Genomic DNA, 19,074 nt, shown 5'->3' on the forward strand with positions numbered 1-19,074 from the left:
TCCCTGGTTCTGCTTGGTGCACTATTGCTGATAAAGGCTCAGGTTCCATTGGCTCGTGGTCACCTGGGTACACCCTGGCTCACGTTTAGCTGCTGGTGACCAGCACACCCAAGTCCTTTCTCACCAGGCAGATCTGGGTTGTCATGAGCCAGATGTAGGATCTAGCATCTGGCCTTGTTGATGGTACACAATATCCACAACCTTTCCCTCATCCAGTAAGTGAATGACCTTGCCATAAAAGAAGATCAAGTTAGGCAAGCAGGACCTGTCTTTCAAGAAGCCTGACCCAAAGAGATGCAAAGAGCAAGGCAGACAAATCTCCTTCTTAAATTTGACTTAGCTGAGTGTTTTTCAGGGAAAATAACCGCTAAAGCAACAACACAGATGCCACACTTCATATGACTAAACCACATTCCTATTCACAGGCTGTATGCATTCCAGAATCAGTGAAAATGAGGGATGAATATTAACTGATAAAACAATAAAGGACCAGTTTCTGGAAGCGTATGAGCAGAAGTGGAGCAACCAAGGACAAGGAGAGCTCAATCCTACTTGCACAGACACTGCCAGTCTAGTAAAGAGAGGGTCAGCCTGGAGCAATGAAGATATAAATGATATATAAATTATATTGGTAAATGTGGACTGCCCCAGGAGCCAGTAGCAATATAGATTTCTCTTGTGTTAATCTCACAGTGTTTTGAACAACTAACCAGGAAAGCATTCTTATTCTGAGTGATATGTCTCTTTTAGTCACCACTCAGATAAATATTCATTAAATATGATTGAATGGATAAGGGAAGTCATAGGAACTTAACTGTTAAAGTACAGTGATAAGAATATATTTGATTTTAAGAAAATTATTTTTTCATATTAGGATTTCAGGAGACCTTTTTTCCCTGCATCTCCTTGATGAAAGACTTGAATGATGACCTCTAATTCCATTCATTTGTGTCAGTTTTTGGCATTTTTTAGTGAAACCCTGGTCTTAAGTATTTGCATTTTTTATGTAATTCTTTTACATTGAGGCCATTTCCAAATGGAAGATTCTGAGATCTATAGCTACCTCTGAAACACAATCTTTCCCTCCATGCTTGCCAACAGAAATTCCGCACTGATGTGCAAGTATTCTCTTCAACAAAAGTCAGTTGATGGCCAAGATCAGCAGGAGAAACTGTGCAAAGTGCATCTGAAGTAAAAGCACAAAGTTAAGTGCATCCGAGCGCTTGGAATCACTCTAAGGAAAGGAGTCTGCCTATACTGTGAGAGAAGGAAAAACAGCTTGATGAATCAGCTGCATCATAAGAGAACCAGCCACCACCAACTTTTCAGAAAGAAAATAGCTACCAATGACCTGGACATTCCAGCTGGAATCAGCATAGTTTGGCTAGTTGGAATGCACAGGCAATAGGAGACAAAAGCAAAATAATATTGACACTTTTAAAAGTTTAGATGTTACTTTCACCAGGAGTCTACTGCACAGTTTAAGAGTGCATGGTCTCTTGTAATCAAATACAGTCCTATTTTTTGTTTTTATCCATAGACTGGGGATCCTTGAACTCTGCCCTAAAAAACTAGAGGGTGAATACAGCTGTAGTGATTTATAGCAAATTTGGCTTTGTTGCCAGAATTCCTTTTGCCTTACATTGAAATTGTTTATTTTCCATCATTTCAAAGATTTTAAGGGGCATGAAGGCAAGATGCAGCACTGCCTCCCAGAGTGCTAGACAAATGAAGTGTGTCTTATGAAAATATATTAGCACCATCTATTTGTAAGCACTACCTCACTTATTCAAATAATTCACAGCAGTGCTCTGATTTTTCCAAATCTGGTGTCATAGTACCACCAGGCAAGTTTTCAGTGATAATCTAAAACTATGAAACTTTTATTTTCTGCTCTTTTATATTTTTGTATTTATTTTGGCTGACAAACTGGAGAAATATTGGTTGTTTGGCTGCAACCCAAATGTAACTTAAAATGGGAAACATTTAAAAATAGTTCTGTTTCTATGTACTACAATAAACAAGACACACTTCTAAAGCAGTCACAGCCACAGAATCATGGAATAATTTAGGGTGGAAGGAACTTCTCTAAGTCATCTAGTTCAACTCCCAGCTCAAATCAGGCCTCAAGTTGCTCAGGGCCACATCCAGCTGAGTCTTGAACACCTCTGAGGACACAGATTCCACAACATCTCTGGGGTAATCTGTTTCAGTGCTTAGCATACTTCTGTTTTTAAAAAAAGTCCTAATATCTAACTGGAATTTCCCATATTCCAGTTTGTGTCCAGTGCCTCTTGCCAAGTTACTCTGCACTTCTGCAGAAAATCTGTCTTTGTATCCTCCAGTCATATAACTGAGGACAATGTCTGACCCTTTCTCATGACAGATTACATCAAACACTAAGGCTCCTAGCCATGAAATTCACATTCACAAATACTCTGAATGATGAAAGTAGATGCCATATGAAGAGGGTAACCAAGCATACCTTTTTAGGGGAGGGTGAGCTAACAGCCTTGCATGTAGTTTTGTCATTTGCAAATGAAGTTCCTCAATTATTTTTTTTCAGAGTATTATTATGCCTACACAAGTCTAACATTACTTCAGAAGAATAGTCTGTCAACACACAGCAGTTAACTGTGTAACACACAAGCAAGCATGTCTATCTACAAAAGCTAACTCTTCAGCTCTCAATTTACATCTTCAAACTACTTAAATCTCAAAGATGGCAACTTTTCTTAGGTGTATCAACATTCCTAACAGAATGCATACAGCAAATAAAATAGCATAAACTGTAATTCCCTCCATATTTCTTTCATATCTGGGACCATTTTAGTAATTTGAATGAGAGAAATTCACTACTAGAGGAGTACCAGTAGCTGAAATATGCAGTAGGGAAACTTCTCCATGCTGGTGTCCAGCTGAAGGTAGTAACCCAAAAAGGAGATGCCCAGTGAGGGGACAGGGTCAGTCCCATCCCTTTCTGTGTCCTTGAGCACTCCCTCAAGGCGACTGAAGATTTTCCTCCAGTTGCTGTGCAAATTTAGTTTTATTAATGCTAGTCAGAAATATGCTGCTCTTTAATGTTATAAACTAAATATATACTTCTGAAAGACAATTGTTATAGCATTTATATTACAAAGCTACAAGGTTTTAAAACTTTGCCAATTTCTTTCTAGTGATTACTACAGTTCAGAACTGAGTTAATAAGCTGTACTCATTAGTACTTTAGGACCAGTTAGGTCAAGGCAGAGGAAAAGATACAGTTCTTAAAAATTCCAGCTTCTATGGAGATCATTGCACAAAGGAAGTTTGTTGCTTATATGTTGCCATCTGTTTCACCTGTCTTCAGATCATTCGAGAATATCACTGAAGTTCTCAAATCACTATCTTTAGAAGTTCTCTTTATCATTATCTCCTTCACAAGGCTCCTTAAACATGCTGGTTTAAAATTAATTTTATTTGGCTTAGTAAAGTAACTGTCACTATTTTTAGGGTATAAAGCTGAAAACAGTCTGGATTTAAACCTGGGATCCCATTTCAGTGATCCAATCCCCAATTTCATCTTTCATTCTGCAGGTAGTTTTTCATTATTTATTAAAACAGGAAACAAAACTGAAAACAAAAAAGAAGACTGTTGTTTGAAAATAACCAAGCTTGCAGCTCTGATGAAAAAGGGAAGAGGAGTTAGAAATCTGTAAAATTCTGTGGTGTGACTTTAAAAAAACCCTGACTCTGGCTCCTCTTGTGGGATTCTGTTTAATCTTGATTTTAAACCTTAGAAAATTCAGCTTCTTTATGTGTCCAGTTAGTAAACTCAGTTTGGTGTTTGATGGTAAAAATTTATAAAATTCAACATTAAACAATTCAACATTTTTGAAGGATAGGGACAAAACCAAGCCTATTCATTATTTCAATACATAGTGCCCTTTGAAACTCCTTCAAGTTGAATAATTTTTGATAGACAACAGTTTTAAAATAAACAGCCCACAAATTTAAAAGGACAAGACAAAAACTACTTGTTAGTAAAACAACTTGAAACCCTTATTTCAATTTAGATTATTGATCACTTATTTGTAGTAGGATAAAGATTAATTTTGGTCTGATGTCTCTAGGTTCTCCAGGGCCTTGTTCCCCTGGCTTCACTCCCAAAGTTCTTTATTGTTGTTTAATCCAGACTGGCCTGGTATGTATTTTTCTGGATGTAATTTCACCTGGACAGAGCTGATGAGACAGTGACTGCATCTTGTCCAGAAGAATTGTCTTTCCAATCCTGGCTCCTTTTCCTGTCCAAGGAACCAAGTCCAAGGCAACTCCACCCAGGCTGGGCTATGAAGAAAACTGTGTCCTGGCCAAAAAACCTGACAGATTCTGCGAAAATATATTCAATAAAGGCAAGCAGAAGACTGTGGGGAGCAAGGAGAGACTCACAAATTTTCTAACTCTCTTTTTTTAACGCCTTTAAAGAGCACCAGCCAGTGCAAAAGAGGAATGTGGTCTTAGGACATGGCCTCATACAAGGTGATTATATTCTAGAGCTGATCAGCTGAATAAAATCAGGGACTCTTTTAAACAACCTCTCCTCAGTAGGAAAAGCTCAACAAAATACTAAGAACTTGAGCAGGGGAAGAATTCAAATGCTGTTGGACTGGCTTTGCCCATAACTTCAAATGTATTGAAGAAATCGGTACTAAAGACCAAAGACCTTAATGCAGGAAGTTTCTTACAACTCTGTTCATGAGCAGGCAGTTCATTATCACTGCCATTACCATCTCAGTGGCAGGCAGTGTTTGGCGTCACCACTTCCTCAAGCCACCTTTCATTTACAAATATCAGTGCAACTTTTAAGACTTGAAAATCAAAGGCATAATAAAAAACCCTATCTGGAACTGAAGTCACCTTTGCTTCCATGGGAAGAGTGAGGACACTACACTTTACAATCCAGGATGTTAGTGTTTATTAGTGGCTGAACAGATAATCTGCTACACAGGTTACATAGATTGTAGTGAAGGACTAATTTCCTACAGCAAATCTGGGGTCTGTTCCTTACATGTGATCACCATTTATTACACCATAATACATAATTTTTTTTCACTCTGTGTCTACCCATCTGGGTAGCTTTTGAAACACTTTGGGAGCAATCATTCAAAAGAAGAATATCTAAATAACCAACAGTAAGAAGGTATAAATTCTACTGTGTTATAATAAGGGAGCTCCAAATCAACAGTTAAAAAAACCTCAAGCACTAATAAATTGAAATTTGCATGTTTATCTGTGTTAGTATAACAAAACAGGTAGCAATATACTGAAATCCTTTTCTGTGATAAATATCACCTTATTAGCCATAATCCAATCAGTTGAAAGGGCAAGTCTTTAGCTCAGTATTCTGTAACATTGGCTTAGATGATTTCAAAGCTAACTTTGCTTTACCTCCTTCTCTGATTCAGCACATGGTTATTTTTTAGAGACAAAACTGCTTAAAGATAGTATTTAGACATCTAGGAGGAGTTATAAGCTATAGAAACAGAATAAATTTGAATCTGCATGTACTTCCAACCATTTTTATTATTATTTATTTAGTTGTAAATTAATCTATAAGTCTTGGAATCCCCAACATGTCCACATATATTTCAAAATTGTTACCTTCTCTATTTTAAATTTGAAGAGATGGATCCCAGCCCATTTATGTACTAGTTCTCACTTCTAAAAAGACCTGTTATCACTAATGGATAAGTACATAAAGCACTGAAAAACAGGTTGTTTTGATAAATCCAGGGAAAAAAATCAAATTCAATGACTAGAGATACAGAGTATGTTACCTAGGAAAGAAGCCTGAGAAAATAGGAGTTATTCACCTTAGAGAAAAAGTACATAGATATATATGAAGACAGTATCCAAATATATATGGCTAACAAACAAAGTCCGGAGGAAAAGCAGTTTAAATTAGTTCTGCTCCATGTTTGTGAAGTGACAAACTGTAGCAAGGAAGATATTTGGAAAAATGATACAGGAAGTTACACTCTGGAACAAACTGTCCCAGGAATAAGAACAAGTTGGCCAAAATGAGCTCAGGAAGTCCATTTCAGCCCTATATTTCCTTGTAAAAATGACTATTTTTCCAATTGAAGGCAACTACTTTTGTTCTGTACATCTAAGTATGCACCATAAAGCTCAAGGAGGGCTGCTCTCCTCAGAGCTCTGTGTGAATTCCAGTATCCTACTTCCTATCTCCAGCACACAGAAAATGAAAATCCAGTTAGGCATGGTCTCTTCAGTAAATGGATAAGCATAAGAGAATTTCCAGTGAAAAGCAAGATTAATTTGTTACGTGAGAAGACAAAAATATCTCAGTGCAATTGATAGAGTAAAGGCAAGGAAGAGCATCCAGGAAACTGCAAGCTGTTGTCCCTAACCTCAGTCACCAGGAGCAGTCACACCTACATGCTAACATGGTGAACAAGAAGGTGATCTGGAACAGCCAGAGCAAATCTACCAAGGCCAGGCTGTCTGGCAAAGCTTTCTGCCTTCTGTAATGTTATTCCTGGCTTTGCATACAATGGGAAAGCGGTGAACATCATTGACTTCAACTTTGGCACAATTTCCACAGGTATCCTTCCTGTCAGACTGGAGATATGCAAGCTGGATGCCTGCATTACAGGAGAGATGGAAAACTGGGCTCAAAGAATAGCAGTTGGTTTAACTTTTGGTTGAAAGTCCAAAATCCCTTTTGATATCCCTTTGACATTGCTCAATGTCCTCTTTCTGGTTCTTGAGCAACATTCAGTGTTAATTCCTATACTCATTTCAGTGAGGGAGAGTGTTTTGTGCTTTATGTACACTTGGGGAAGAGCTTGGGTTGGGTTGGGGAAATAGAAGCAGATGAGCTGTCCATAATGAGCTGTTTTGAAACAGATTCAGAAATAGGTGACATTCTGTTTATAAGTCCCCCCACTATTCAGGGTATAGTTGAAGCAAGAATCTTTAAAATAATAAGCAAAAATATGGAAATGGAATGGGATTATCCTTTTCTTGAAGTCACAATGGTTTTCCATTTCCAGCGTTGCAATCCACATATTGATCACACAAAATACCTGTGTTCTCGGCTCTTAATAACACCCAAGACATACAGGAATTCAAATAGAACAAAGATTAATAGCTCTGAATGGCATTTGGCAAAGGTGCTTGCAACATTCTGTGTTAATTTTGGAATAAATTTCCCACTTTTTAGAAGCAGACAGATGATAAAGCAATTAAATATCTGAAGCACACATAAGAATTCTTAGGCACTGGTGTATATCAAATGCTAAACTCAGAAAGAGTAAGAAAACTTCGACAGTAACAAAAGAGTATTGAAATATGAAATTCTATTGTGCTTTGACAACTATGATTTGGGCTTGTCAATAGAGTCAAGTCTGTCAACACAGTTTTTAGCCAGTTACTTCCCGTTGGTTTAGAAAGCTGTAGACACAAACAAAGAAGCAAAACGTAAATTTTAAAAAATTGCCGTGTGTTTCCAAAAGGGCAGTCAAAATAAAGTGGTTTCACTTATGTTCCTGGTCTCCAAACTGAACGTTCTCACACATGTCTATGACACTTGCTGGATACAACCCAGTCCTATAAGGATTGATTCCAACTGCACATAGTTTTTCCAGCTGGAAAATGTATCTCAACTTGCACCACTAGATGAGACAGATCTCAAGACTGATGATCTGGCTTCTTACTACTGCTCTAAAATAAACCCAACAAAAACCCCAACAGATTAAGAAAAATCAGAGGTGATCCTTTTAATCTTCTATATTGTTCCACATTCTGAGTTTCCAGTGATCAAAGGAGAGTTTCTATAGTCCAAACACATCCGGAGAAAAGAAGCAACAAATTGCCAGTACATCTTTAATTAAAAAAAGTAATAATAAATACTTCATAAGTTTAGAATGTATTGTTATTGGATGACTAAATTTGTCAGAAATTCTTTTTTCAGCTCTCTGAACACATTGTGAAGCAGAGGCATTGTTAACTCGTCTTAAGAAAACTAAAATATGAAGTAAATAGTTCTAAATCAGTGGATTACAGAAAATAACGGACACCGAGCCTAGTAAGCATACAACATGTAAAATAAAAGCTATGTCTAGATCAAGTGAGTACTAAGATCAGACAAATACTTATTTTTGATACTGAAGGTGTTTCATCTTTTCCCCCACATATTTCCCTTCCTACCCAGGACAGGGCATATGTTCTGGGTTCATTATGTTCTCTGACTATATTTCCAAGTTCTTTATCTGTTACATCACCTGCTGTATTTTCACCATGTTGCCTTATATCTACAGAGATGAAAGAAAGCTGCAGGAAGTTATCTCTCTTTTCAACCTATCTTTCTATGTCTTTACTTATTTTTTTCTTTTTTTAAATAAATTTGCCAGCCAGTGTTTCATTTAAAGAAAAATGACAATAAAGAATATTATCAGCTACACAAAAGGAAGGCTTCTGAAAATTCTAGGGTGGGATAAGGGCACATACATCTATTCACAAAACCATCAGCTAAGCAATCTTTGTAGCCCTGACTTTGCATTTTTACTTGTAGTTCTCTCAGGCATTTATCCAAATGCTCATGGAGAATTTATGGTATGTAGGAAGCTATGTCTCTCTTATTACTGATCTTGTAACTCAGTATGCAGTAGATTACATTAATTCCCAAGGAATGCTCTCTGACTTAAGAGTGTATTAAGCCCATAAATAATGCTTCACAACTTCAGAGTTTCTAAATGAGATGGTCTTCCCTGTGCCAGTTATTTTTGACAACTGACAAGTTTTTTAATACTACAAAAACAAATTATTGGAAAGAAGGGGCCAGGTCATGGAAAAAATTATTCCCAATGCCTGAAGTTTCAACAGGGCATAAATGAGATTATCTATTCCCTATATGTAATTTTTCTACATCCTTAATACTATGAACAACCTCTCACTGCCTTCAAATAAATATAATAATAGCATACGATCTCCCTTGCTAATTGCTGTAAGTATTTCTGAGTGTAAAGGGAACACAATAAACATCTGTTACATTACTGAGAAACTGCTTTCTAAGAATTCACGGCTGTACATTAACAACATACTAATGCTTTTATCAACTGCCATTTGACCACATTACAAAAATCATGAGAGTACAGGGGATTGATGAAAGTGTGAAAGATTAAAACAGATAATTTTTGATGTAATGCATTTTCCAAAAATGAGCAAGATCCCACACTGCCTTTGTGTGCACATGAATGTCTCAGTGTACTAGAGACTCCAGGTGAAATCACACTAGTGACTTGCTTGTGTGCAAGCTGAGTACAGATTTTCTTTTGGAGCAAAAATCCTCAAATCTGCCAACAATTCAAAAGTTCTTCAGCTTAATTAATATTTTAATGTTTGGGGGAAAAAAATCTTATTTATATTTATTCAGACTCAATTAACAAATGACATAAATTAACTCCTACTCCATAATACCAAGTCACATCAGATGTATCAGCTACTATGGAGCACTTAATAACCAACCAAGCAAGAAGACATTTCTATTAGAATTGCCAGTTTTTGTGTTCCTTGTAACTAAACCAAAGAGCAGGAAGGAATGCTGAAGAGATGCAGGATTGGTGCTTTCAGATCATAGCTAAAAGCTGGTGCTCATCTGTAAAGTAGCAAATGACGAGCTGTCACTGTGGAGCAATTTCATAGTCATGTTCACACAGTAAATGTCTCTTAATTAGCTTTATGACAAAAGAAGACCTATTGATTCAAGCTGAATAGGAAATCTCTCCACTTTTACCTGAGTCAGCTCTTCATCAAACTAAGGGAATTCATGGTTCTTAAGTCTGACTGCAGCCATTTCCCTGACTGTGAAACAAACTGCACACTGTGCTATAAATAAAAACTCTGCCCTGCCATTTAATCCAACTGCTTCAGTGTTTGGGTGAGCCACAGAATGGAACTCTGCCAAAATGTTCAGGTCAGACAGTAGAGTTTTCATTCTATTATTTGTATCCCAAAGCTCAATTTCTTATCAACTTTCAGATTATTGCACCCATGCCTTTGTTTTCAGTGTATGTTTGTTCATGTTGTACAGACACACAGATTTCAAAAGAAAAGCGATAAGCGATAAGGTCTGAAAGTCTTGTAATTTTCTCAGTGTGCATTTTTCTTGTTCATGTATAGGCTTGAACTGTGGTAATGAGGTAATCTAAATCTCCAGAAAATGTTTTAACTTCAAAGTCAGAAAATGATCTTCTGGGACATTTCAAGCATACATATTTGTATTTTTGAACCAACTACAATTTTATGTGTTCTAAAATTACTCCAGACTTTTACGCCACAGAAAGAAAAATTAAAGTGAATAATTAATATAAAGCAGATATTGCAAGCAGCTGATAAAAGAAGGAAAGTCTTTTCCAAATGTGAGTTTAAAAATAATGTTATCCCACATACACTCTCAGTCCTTTAAAATTGGCCAGGTTCCCAAACTATTAATTATGTAAACTCCTATCAAGCACTCTGTGGCCATTTATAGATCCATAAACTAATGCCACAACTGCAGGGGATTGGAAAGAATCTTTTCCCACTCTATTGAATCATGTTATTCCTGAGCAGATTTTAAGAATAATGCAAAAACTTAGAACTATATAAAAAAGCTGAAATAACCCTAAAAAGGAATTCCCTCATACTTTGAGAATCCATTTTGCCATCAACTCTTCAGCTTGAGAAAGAGTATAGAATTACAATTTCTTTTTAAGTACGCACAGTGATACCCTACTGTTAGCACACCCCATACACACACAAAATAAATAAAAATCAAATCACATGCAGAGGTTGATGCACTTCATTAAGCTGGGTTTTATTGAAGTGGATTTATTCACATGGAGCCATGATGACATGTTTGTGTAAGGTAAACATGATTTATATAAGAGCCATGGCTATAATTAGCCTAAGAAAAATTGTGGATTCACTTGCCTCATTTATTTTTCTTCCAGAAAATGCTCTAAATAATACTAAATTATTTCATAGTGATGGACCTCAGCAACAACTCTAAAGCATTTTAGAGAACACAGGTCATATTTTCTCTACCAATCTCTGAACAAGTGCAGTAAACATTCCCCTCTAGAATGGGGGAAAATAGTTTTCCTCTCATAAAAATATATTCCCTACTTCCCTGCCTTTAGGTCTAGAATCTTCATAGCTAGAGCTTCAACTCTGCCAGCATTTTATTCAGCAGCCCTGAATCAGTGAAGACTCTGTGTTGACATGCTTGATACAACCATCCTTCCGTAACCTTGCCTGGATACCTGCACACTTCAATGATGTCACTTTGGTGAACCAGTGAGTGCAAAAAACATTCAATTCAGGTGACCATAATTACAATCACAACTTCATGAACAGTAGAAATTCACTTGGTGGCTCAAAACTTAACCTGGTTTTTCTTCACCTTGATATGACACACACTGGTCTGACCAAGTGAGGAGGTTTAGAGTTGATATAGCCAGAGTAAAATGGCACATGATTGTTGTGTTTTGAGGGATGGCAGTACTGGAAAAGTTGGCCCAGGACTTGCCAACACAAAGGTTTCATACACGATGCTGTCAGTAAAATCATCTTCACAACCACCTTTCTCACAGCACAATAAGGCAAATATGTATCTCGCAAAGCAAATTAGCACTACATACATGTTGTCCTGTATTGTAGAAAAAACAACTTTTAACTAAGACCATTTGAACTAAAGCCTGTCAAGCAAGCCTGAGTAGGATCTGGCCTGTTTCCAGCTGCCCTTTTCCACTTGGGAAGACACTGCAGACTGGGCTGTTTTGCTAATGGCACCTATTTTAGGCTGCAGGTTCTCCAGAACAGAATACCTGCTTCTGTTCTTACCAACATTCACCATGCCAGTGAGTAACTGTCTTCTCTAAAAGGCAGTAGTCAAGAACGCTCCACAGCAACAAATTTGACTTGCTCACAAACAATTTCAAGTCTGCACTTGAATTTCCCCAAGGAAAACAAATCCACCAGGAGCTGCATGAACAGTGCTGATATGGCAGGTCACTACTAGCCATTTTTTCCCCCTGGAGCAGACAGGGGTTTTTGTTTCCACACGCAGTTTGTATGCACACCTGGTGAGTCCAAACAGTCCAAAGAAGCCTCAAACCCATTGTCCATTTTGCCACCAGCCAACAGATACACAGACTCTGCTATCCATATACAGTAGGTCTGGCCCCAGAGCAGCAGGATTTAGCCTACAGCTCTCCCCTCAAGTGAATCATGTAGCTTGCCCTTCTGGAACAGCTAGATCCAAAGATTATATGAAGGAGGGCTGAAAAATAAGGTTCAGAAATAGATACTTGGGAACACAAAAATTAAAATGAAGAGGTGGAAGGTTATATAGATTACCCAGCAGTGAGATCATTTTGGAGGCGTTCATATGCAGTGGAATTTAACGCTGGCAGAATCCACCCATATGTATCATCGCAATGTTGCACCATGCATGTGCCAATATAAAAATGGAATTCTGGTATTACAGATTATCTTTGAACTCAGAAGCCTGACACTCAGTACTGGGTTTTGATGTGTTTATGTGCAAGCCTAGGACACAACTGTCTGCATGATAAGATAACTTTGATTAAATGAACTGCTTCAATTGTTACATTCTTAGAGACTGTTTTCACTTTCAGCAAGAATGAGCCAAATTTGACTTATCTAGTGACTGAAAACACCTTTTACACCTATTACACCAGATAAAGGACCCCTTTTAAATTTCCTGTTGGACTTGTTGCTTATATGCCATTAAAAATAAGAAAAATATTTCACATAAAAAAACTAAATTAATTTTGCACTTCTTTTTCCAGACACAACAAAAAATGAAGTTAAATAATTTAGCTCAAATTGGCCCTTCTTCATAAGAACATTTCTTTAAAGGTTAATGCATTGTGCATTTTGAAAACTAGTTCCCAGAAAGATGTTTTGCAAACCATGGGGACGGTAGCATATAAACCACATGTCATTTCAGTCTTTTTCTGATATTTTGAGATACTAGCTTCACTGCACATTCAAAAACGCACAGCTTCCAGGAGACTTCGTCCTGTCTTACAATTTTTGCCCTGCCACCCTACAGCTGCCAAAGGGGTGCTTCTGGCAGGAAGGGAGAGGACAGCACAAAAGTTTAAGGTTTGGCTCTTGCAATATAATAACTGTGATACATTTAAATAACTCTACATTGTTTTAACTATTTGACACTAGTAAATGAAAACACATGCTCTGCTTAGTAAGACACATTACGTAACATAGCATAGCCAGCAAACTTAGCTAGGAATAAAATTAGTCTATTCCTTTCCTCAAATGTCAAAGTTTGTGAGTCTACTGTAAATACAACATTCACTCTCAAAGGGATGTCAGTTATAATTACCTTAAGTACAAATATTAGCTAGTAGCTATCTACAACATCGGACCAAATATATTCAGTACTTCCAAACAAAGAAACAAATCCTCAGTGCAAAACAATTATTTTTCCCACTTTTCTCCACTGCTGACAACTGTAGATACAAGGAAGTTTTGGATCTGGTTTTGCCTACAGAATCAGGCTTTTTCACATGGTCCCCTAAGAAATGTCAGGTCCCTATTCTTTTTCCCTAAGAAGACAGCAACCTGGAGAAAGCTGAATTAGGGTTTCCTGAGCCCTTCTTGGACAGCAGAGTAGGATAGGCCTGATCCTGGAAAGTAGAACAAGAATGGACCTGAATTCCACTGTACCTGATGACTAATTCAAATAGTAGGAAAACCACAGTGGTCAGAAACATGTCAAAAAATGCCCTGAAAACTAACTGGAAAAATATTCAAACTCTTTTTTAAAAATAATTTCCTAAAACTGAAATTTTATAGGAAGTGATCAACCCCAAATTCTTTTTAGTTCTAACAAAGTAAAACAGAAGAACATAAAGATAGGCAAAAGCTATCAGAAACAGAGATTGTAGTGAAAAAACACACTTCCATGTGCATCTGTGCTGTAACTGGAAAGTCAAATGACAAAATCAAAAACACGAAACGCTGTTTTACCAAGAACTTATTCTTCAACTGTTCCTTCAACAATTGTACAAACTCCAACTGGAAAGATGACAATGAAACATGGTTTATAAGGCAGTACAATCTTGTAGACTATGTCCTGTGACTTGTTTATTCTGGATTCTGTGGCTTTGCTTTCTCATCTCTGTCTCAGATGCAGGATGCTCTGCTTACCAGCTCAATTTTTAAAGACAAGGCTTTTTGTCTGTACTTAATTCCTGTCTAGAGAGACAACACTGAGTTCTTTAAGAATGGAACTTTTCTGTTATGCAGAACCATAAAAATTAGAGTGTGTTTCCATCCATCAATAAAGCACAACAGTGTTGAACTTTAGAGTCATACATGTTGGATGGCACTGGCATAATGGCATAATGAGAGAGACAAAAATAAGTGGAAGATTCCTAATTAGAAGAAAACTTTGGAGGCTAGACAAAGTTGAACAGATAGCTGCTTTAGTACTGGATGAAGTGTCATCTGCAATGGTACCATCATCTCTCACTCTGTGTGTTCTGTGATTCCTCACACAGCATCCAAAGGCATTGACTGCAGAATTTTCTTAGCAGCTGATCCCCCAGATGAAACACAAACATAATTGTAAGAAAATACTGCCTTCACACTAAAACACAATACCCACCAGCCTTCCTTTCCAAATTATATTGTCTTTACTTATTACTATTCTCCCTCCAACAATACTTTAATCTTTGAAGTCAAAATAATGAAAGAAATAATTCATTAATAAAGAACACTCTTTTGAGAACAGCAATAATATTTTCTTTTTCATCCTAGTAAAACACACGTGTATTGAAGTTGAAAGTACAAAAATGTATGGGAAAAGGGAGCAATTTATGTTCCAGCCTCCTGACCGGCACATTTGCACAGTCTCTCAAACAGCTCTGGAAGTCACTGTACTGGCTCTGTTCCTTTGCAGCTGCAGGAGGCAAAATGTTCCTTCCACCTTGTACCAGTGAAAGGAAATCCCAGTCCATGAGACATGGGGTCAGTGTGTTTCACCTCTGGAAGGGAAGATTTAAGCACTAGAATTGCAAAGTGCTGGTAAGAAGGGCAAGATTTACTCGGATAACCTGTTCCCACAAGTACCTGCACCACCAGAAAGCAGGTTTGGCTAGGCTGCTCTCCTTCAAGTTATGAACTTGATTCCACTGTTCCCCAGAGAGCAAGAGTGACTCTGAAGGCTCAGTTTCATACTTTGGGACTTAAAGAGCACAGGAATTCACTGGAATTTCAGTTTGCATAGCAAGGCAGAGAAGCCCTCTTAAAAGAATATTACCAGTACATATTTCAATTTTTAAAACACTTTAATATCCACATATACTCTTTGCTTATAAAAAAGTCTGCAGTCCCAAACAAGACAACGCTGTAGAAGACAATCCCTTGAACATTTCCAGATAGCAGCTAAATACTAATACACTTGCTTTTTCAATGCAATTCTTTGTAAATAGTAACTGGAGAGGCAGCTACAAACAAAAGAATTAGACTGCTGTTTCCACACTGCAAAGGGAGAATCTTAAAAAAACTGTTTCACTGAAAAGAAATGAAGTTTCCACCTGCAGCTTTATGCATTTGGCAAACAGAACTTCACTTCTGCAATGTTATTTTAGGACAGAGAAAAATGCATGCCAGAGTTAATCTTGCAGTGGATTAGAAGCTTTGTCTGAATTTCACAGTTAGCATAAACTTAGAGGCACTATTCTACAGCAGTGAGCAGAAAGTCCATTTAAAAAAGACAAGCACTAGAAAAGTTCCTTCCCTCAGTGTAGGCAATACATACAAGATTCCTCTCTGGTCAACATAATCCTCTCTTAAGCCCTTTTTTTGATGAAACTGAAGTCTTAGAGTTAGCTTGACTTGAACTGCACATCTGTTACTCACAGAATACACACCGTTCCACTATTACCAGTATGCAGAAAACTCCACATTGGCTCCAGAAGACAAGATTAAAAGAAAAATACTTGCAAAAGAATGTCACCATAGGGAAGAAAGAAAAATAATGAAATTCTGGAAAAAAAAAAAGAAAAAGTCTTTTAAGGAGGGGTGGGGGTGAAAAATCACCTCAATTCCCCAAAATACCTTTAGGTTTCCCTTCTATGAAAGAGAATCTGCTAGGAAGCCCTCAAAGTGCGTATTTCTTAATAAACATTCTCATAACTAAGCTACAGGTTCCTCTAAATGTCAGTGGCTGCAGGAGAATGCAGATGTAAAATGCATTACAAAGCACATTGGACTCAGGCAAGCACTTCCACAAAGTGAGAGCAATATGTGCAGTACAGAAACAGTTGTGAAATTGCTGCGTTAATGCCAAGGCACTACAAAGAGTTTTACCATCCAGATACAGAAATATTCTTTTAATTTTATGCTATGACTGTTCTTCCTGCAGTAAGCAATAAAATACTACTAAAATGCCAATGTTACATGTGTCATATTACCAAGGAGAAGAAGAGATCACTGCCAGCTTTGCAAATCTACTGTACTTCCAGACTCTGGGAGAAAGGAATAGTTAAACAAATACTCACACAGGTTTGAAGGTTTTTTTTCTTCTTGTATGAATTTTAATCAATCATATTTCTCTCCCTCAAAATGCATGCAACCTGACCTAAACTAGTCAATTCCTACTGAATTGTTATGGAGAGATATAAAGGGAAAGTATACAAGTTCGTTCAAAGACAGAACTGAAATTTTCCACCAGTGACACAGGGTGCTTCCAAGTCACATTATCTTTAAGATATTAAACCACAGACCTGAACAATTCTGTCCAACTCACTATAAAATCATTAAATACAATAACTTTGTGTCATGATACTTCTCACTAGAGTCACAAATATTTTTCATGCCATGAAAACTTTTGAGCTTATTTTATTCAAGAGCTTTAAGGTTGCTGTTATACCTGGACTTTGCCCTTTTCCCTGACCTTCTTTCATCTTGTCTATTACCTTCAATCATTCTTAACATGTTGAAAGCAAATTTCCATAACAAAACACAGGCATTGAAAACCCCAAAGCCCCACAACAGAAAAACAAACCCCCAGAAAGTTGTTCATAGCTACTTGCCTCTTGGCAATTTCTGAGTATTTCCCAGGTTTAGTGCAATATATCCACAGAAAAGAAGACAGACAAATCTTGACATCATGGTCACAAACCCAACCTCGCACTGGGAATGGCTCTGACAGGTATCACACAGAAGTACCGCAGCTGCATTTAAGTGATCCGTTCTCTCTGTGACAAGAGGCAGCAACACTTTGACACAAGCTTAGTTTACACAGTGGGAGGAGACAGGATGACATCATTCACTCCCACTTGCAAAACGAGAATTAGCATAAAAAAATATTATCAGGCTCCCCCTGCAATAGTCTTCTGGGGCTTGTTACGAGATCTTTTCCACCATTAAGGCTAAGACATTACCATTTTATTACTTACATTTCATGAAAATAAAATCATGAATATCAAACTTTCTATTAATGGAAAACTGATCTGAGAGACATTTTCACTGTTTTATCCAAGAGAGCTGGACTTAAACTGCAAAAACAGCATTTGCAGTCCTCAGAGAACTGTTTGCTTTATTGACCTCAGTATTTTTGCAATCTCAACATTTTTCTTAAGGTTAATTCAGGCTACTTGTGGCTTTCATCCAGGCAAAATAAATACTAGTTTAATTTGACATGACATTATAAACAGGCATTGTAAATATTTATTCAGCAAAAGAACTGGACTTGAAAAATTTAAATGTCATTTTTTCACTTGTAGCAAGTGTTGGCAATTTAAAAATACTTTATAATTTTCCCTTTCATAAGTGTCTGGTGAGTTAATGGGTTGAATGTAATAAAGCAACACTTCTCATTCCAGGGTGATCTTCTCACCAGTTACATAACTTTAGGTAGAAAAGAAGTTCCATTTTTCCATTAAAAGCTGTTGCACTCCATGTTTACAACGAGCCAAGTAAGCATAGCATTTGGTCCCACTCACAAGTGAGAAGATGGGAAGGAAAGGGTAAAGCAGAAGAAAAAGAAGCAGTAAGGAAGAATTTAGTCTCGGTATCTGGAAAAGTTTCCAAAGAGATTAAATCTATTCAACTAAGTAGTGACATCTCTCTCTCCCCCCGTAAAAATAAAAACCCCAAAACCATACAAGGGAAAACACAACAAAGAAAACCCAAAACAGACCCCAAGGGGAAAAGAAAAAAGAAAATCTAACCAAAACCAAACCCAAAAGAATCATCAACAACCAAACCTAACCATAACTCTTGCTTACAATATGTGAAGTTCTTCAGTATGCTTTGTCTGCTCCCACTCCCCACTTGACTGGACCTGATGTTGTTCTGCTTCCATAGTGTTTATAAGCAGGGAAAATCACTTGTACCTGGGTTAGAAACAAGTAGTTTAAAAGAAAAAGGTAATATCTTGAAGCATACATGAGCATTTCTTAAAGATCAGATTAATCACGTATTTAAAATGACCCTGTGTTTGCTATAATTCAGGAAGAACTTCACAACAGAAACCACTGGTCATTGTCTTAGGGACAAATCTGAGGAATTTCAACCTCTTCTAATCAATATGGGCAGCACACAGCTATAACAAAAACAGATGGACTATGGCAAGATGTTCCAGACTCATCATACTATCTGAATTCGGACATAAGGAAACGTTTGTATTATTCACTAACTCAAATCTGGGAAGAGCAACTTGAAAGTTAATATTTGAGGCAGACCCCAAAAAATCCCTGAACACTATTACCTGAAGGATGTTTGGGAGGATCCAGACCTTGAATATGAGCACTCTGAACAGGTAGATGAGATAGGTACAAAGTGAATGAGATGAAAAGATGTTTGAAAGCCTGTGCAGTTAGACAGGGGTCTTACAAAACACCAAAAGAGTGTCAAACAGCAGAAAGGGGCATAAAGAGAGCAAACATGCCATTCTTATTGGCTTTTAAGTTAAAGTACTGTTTTCAAAAATGCTCCAGAAACCATATTCTATTTTTCACCTTCAAAATTAAA

General features: G+C 37.2%; 1 protein-coding gene across 9 annotated transcripts in view; it reads right to left on the reverse strand.

Moving 5' to 3' along the window:
- The window catches only part of ABI3BP (ABI family member 3 binding protein), a 139,323-nt gene extending 122,011 nt beyond the window's left edge, over positions 1–17,312 (reverse strand). For all 9 annotated transcript variants that reach the window (XM_058862698.1, XM_058862689.1, XM_058862679.1 and 6 more), the window contains exon 1: positions 17,133–17,312. In XM_058862698.1, the coding sequence (XP_058718681.1) occupies positions 17,133–17,211 (79 nt within the window). In that variant the 5' untranslated portion in view covers positions 17,212–17,312. The remainder of the gene's footprint in view (positions 1–17,132) is intronic.
- Between the last annotated feature and the right edge of the window lie 1,762 nt (positions 17,313–19,074).

Source organism: Poecile atricapillus, chromosome 1, assembly GCF_030490865.1.
Source record: "Poecile atricapillus isolate bPoeAtr1 chromosome 1, bPoeAtr1.hap1, whole genome shotgun sequence".
Classification (NCBI taxonomy): domain Eukaryota; kingdom Metazoa; phylum Chordata; class Aves; order Passeriformes; family Paridae; genus Poecile; species Poecile atricapillus.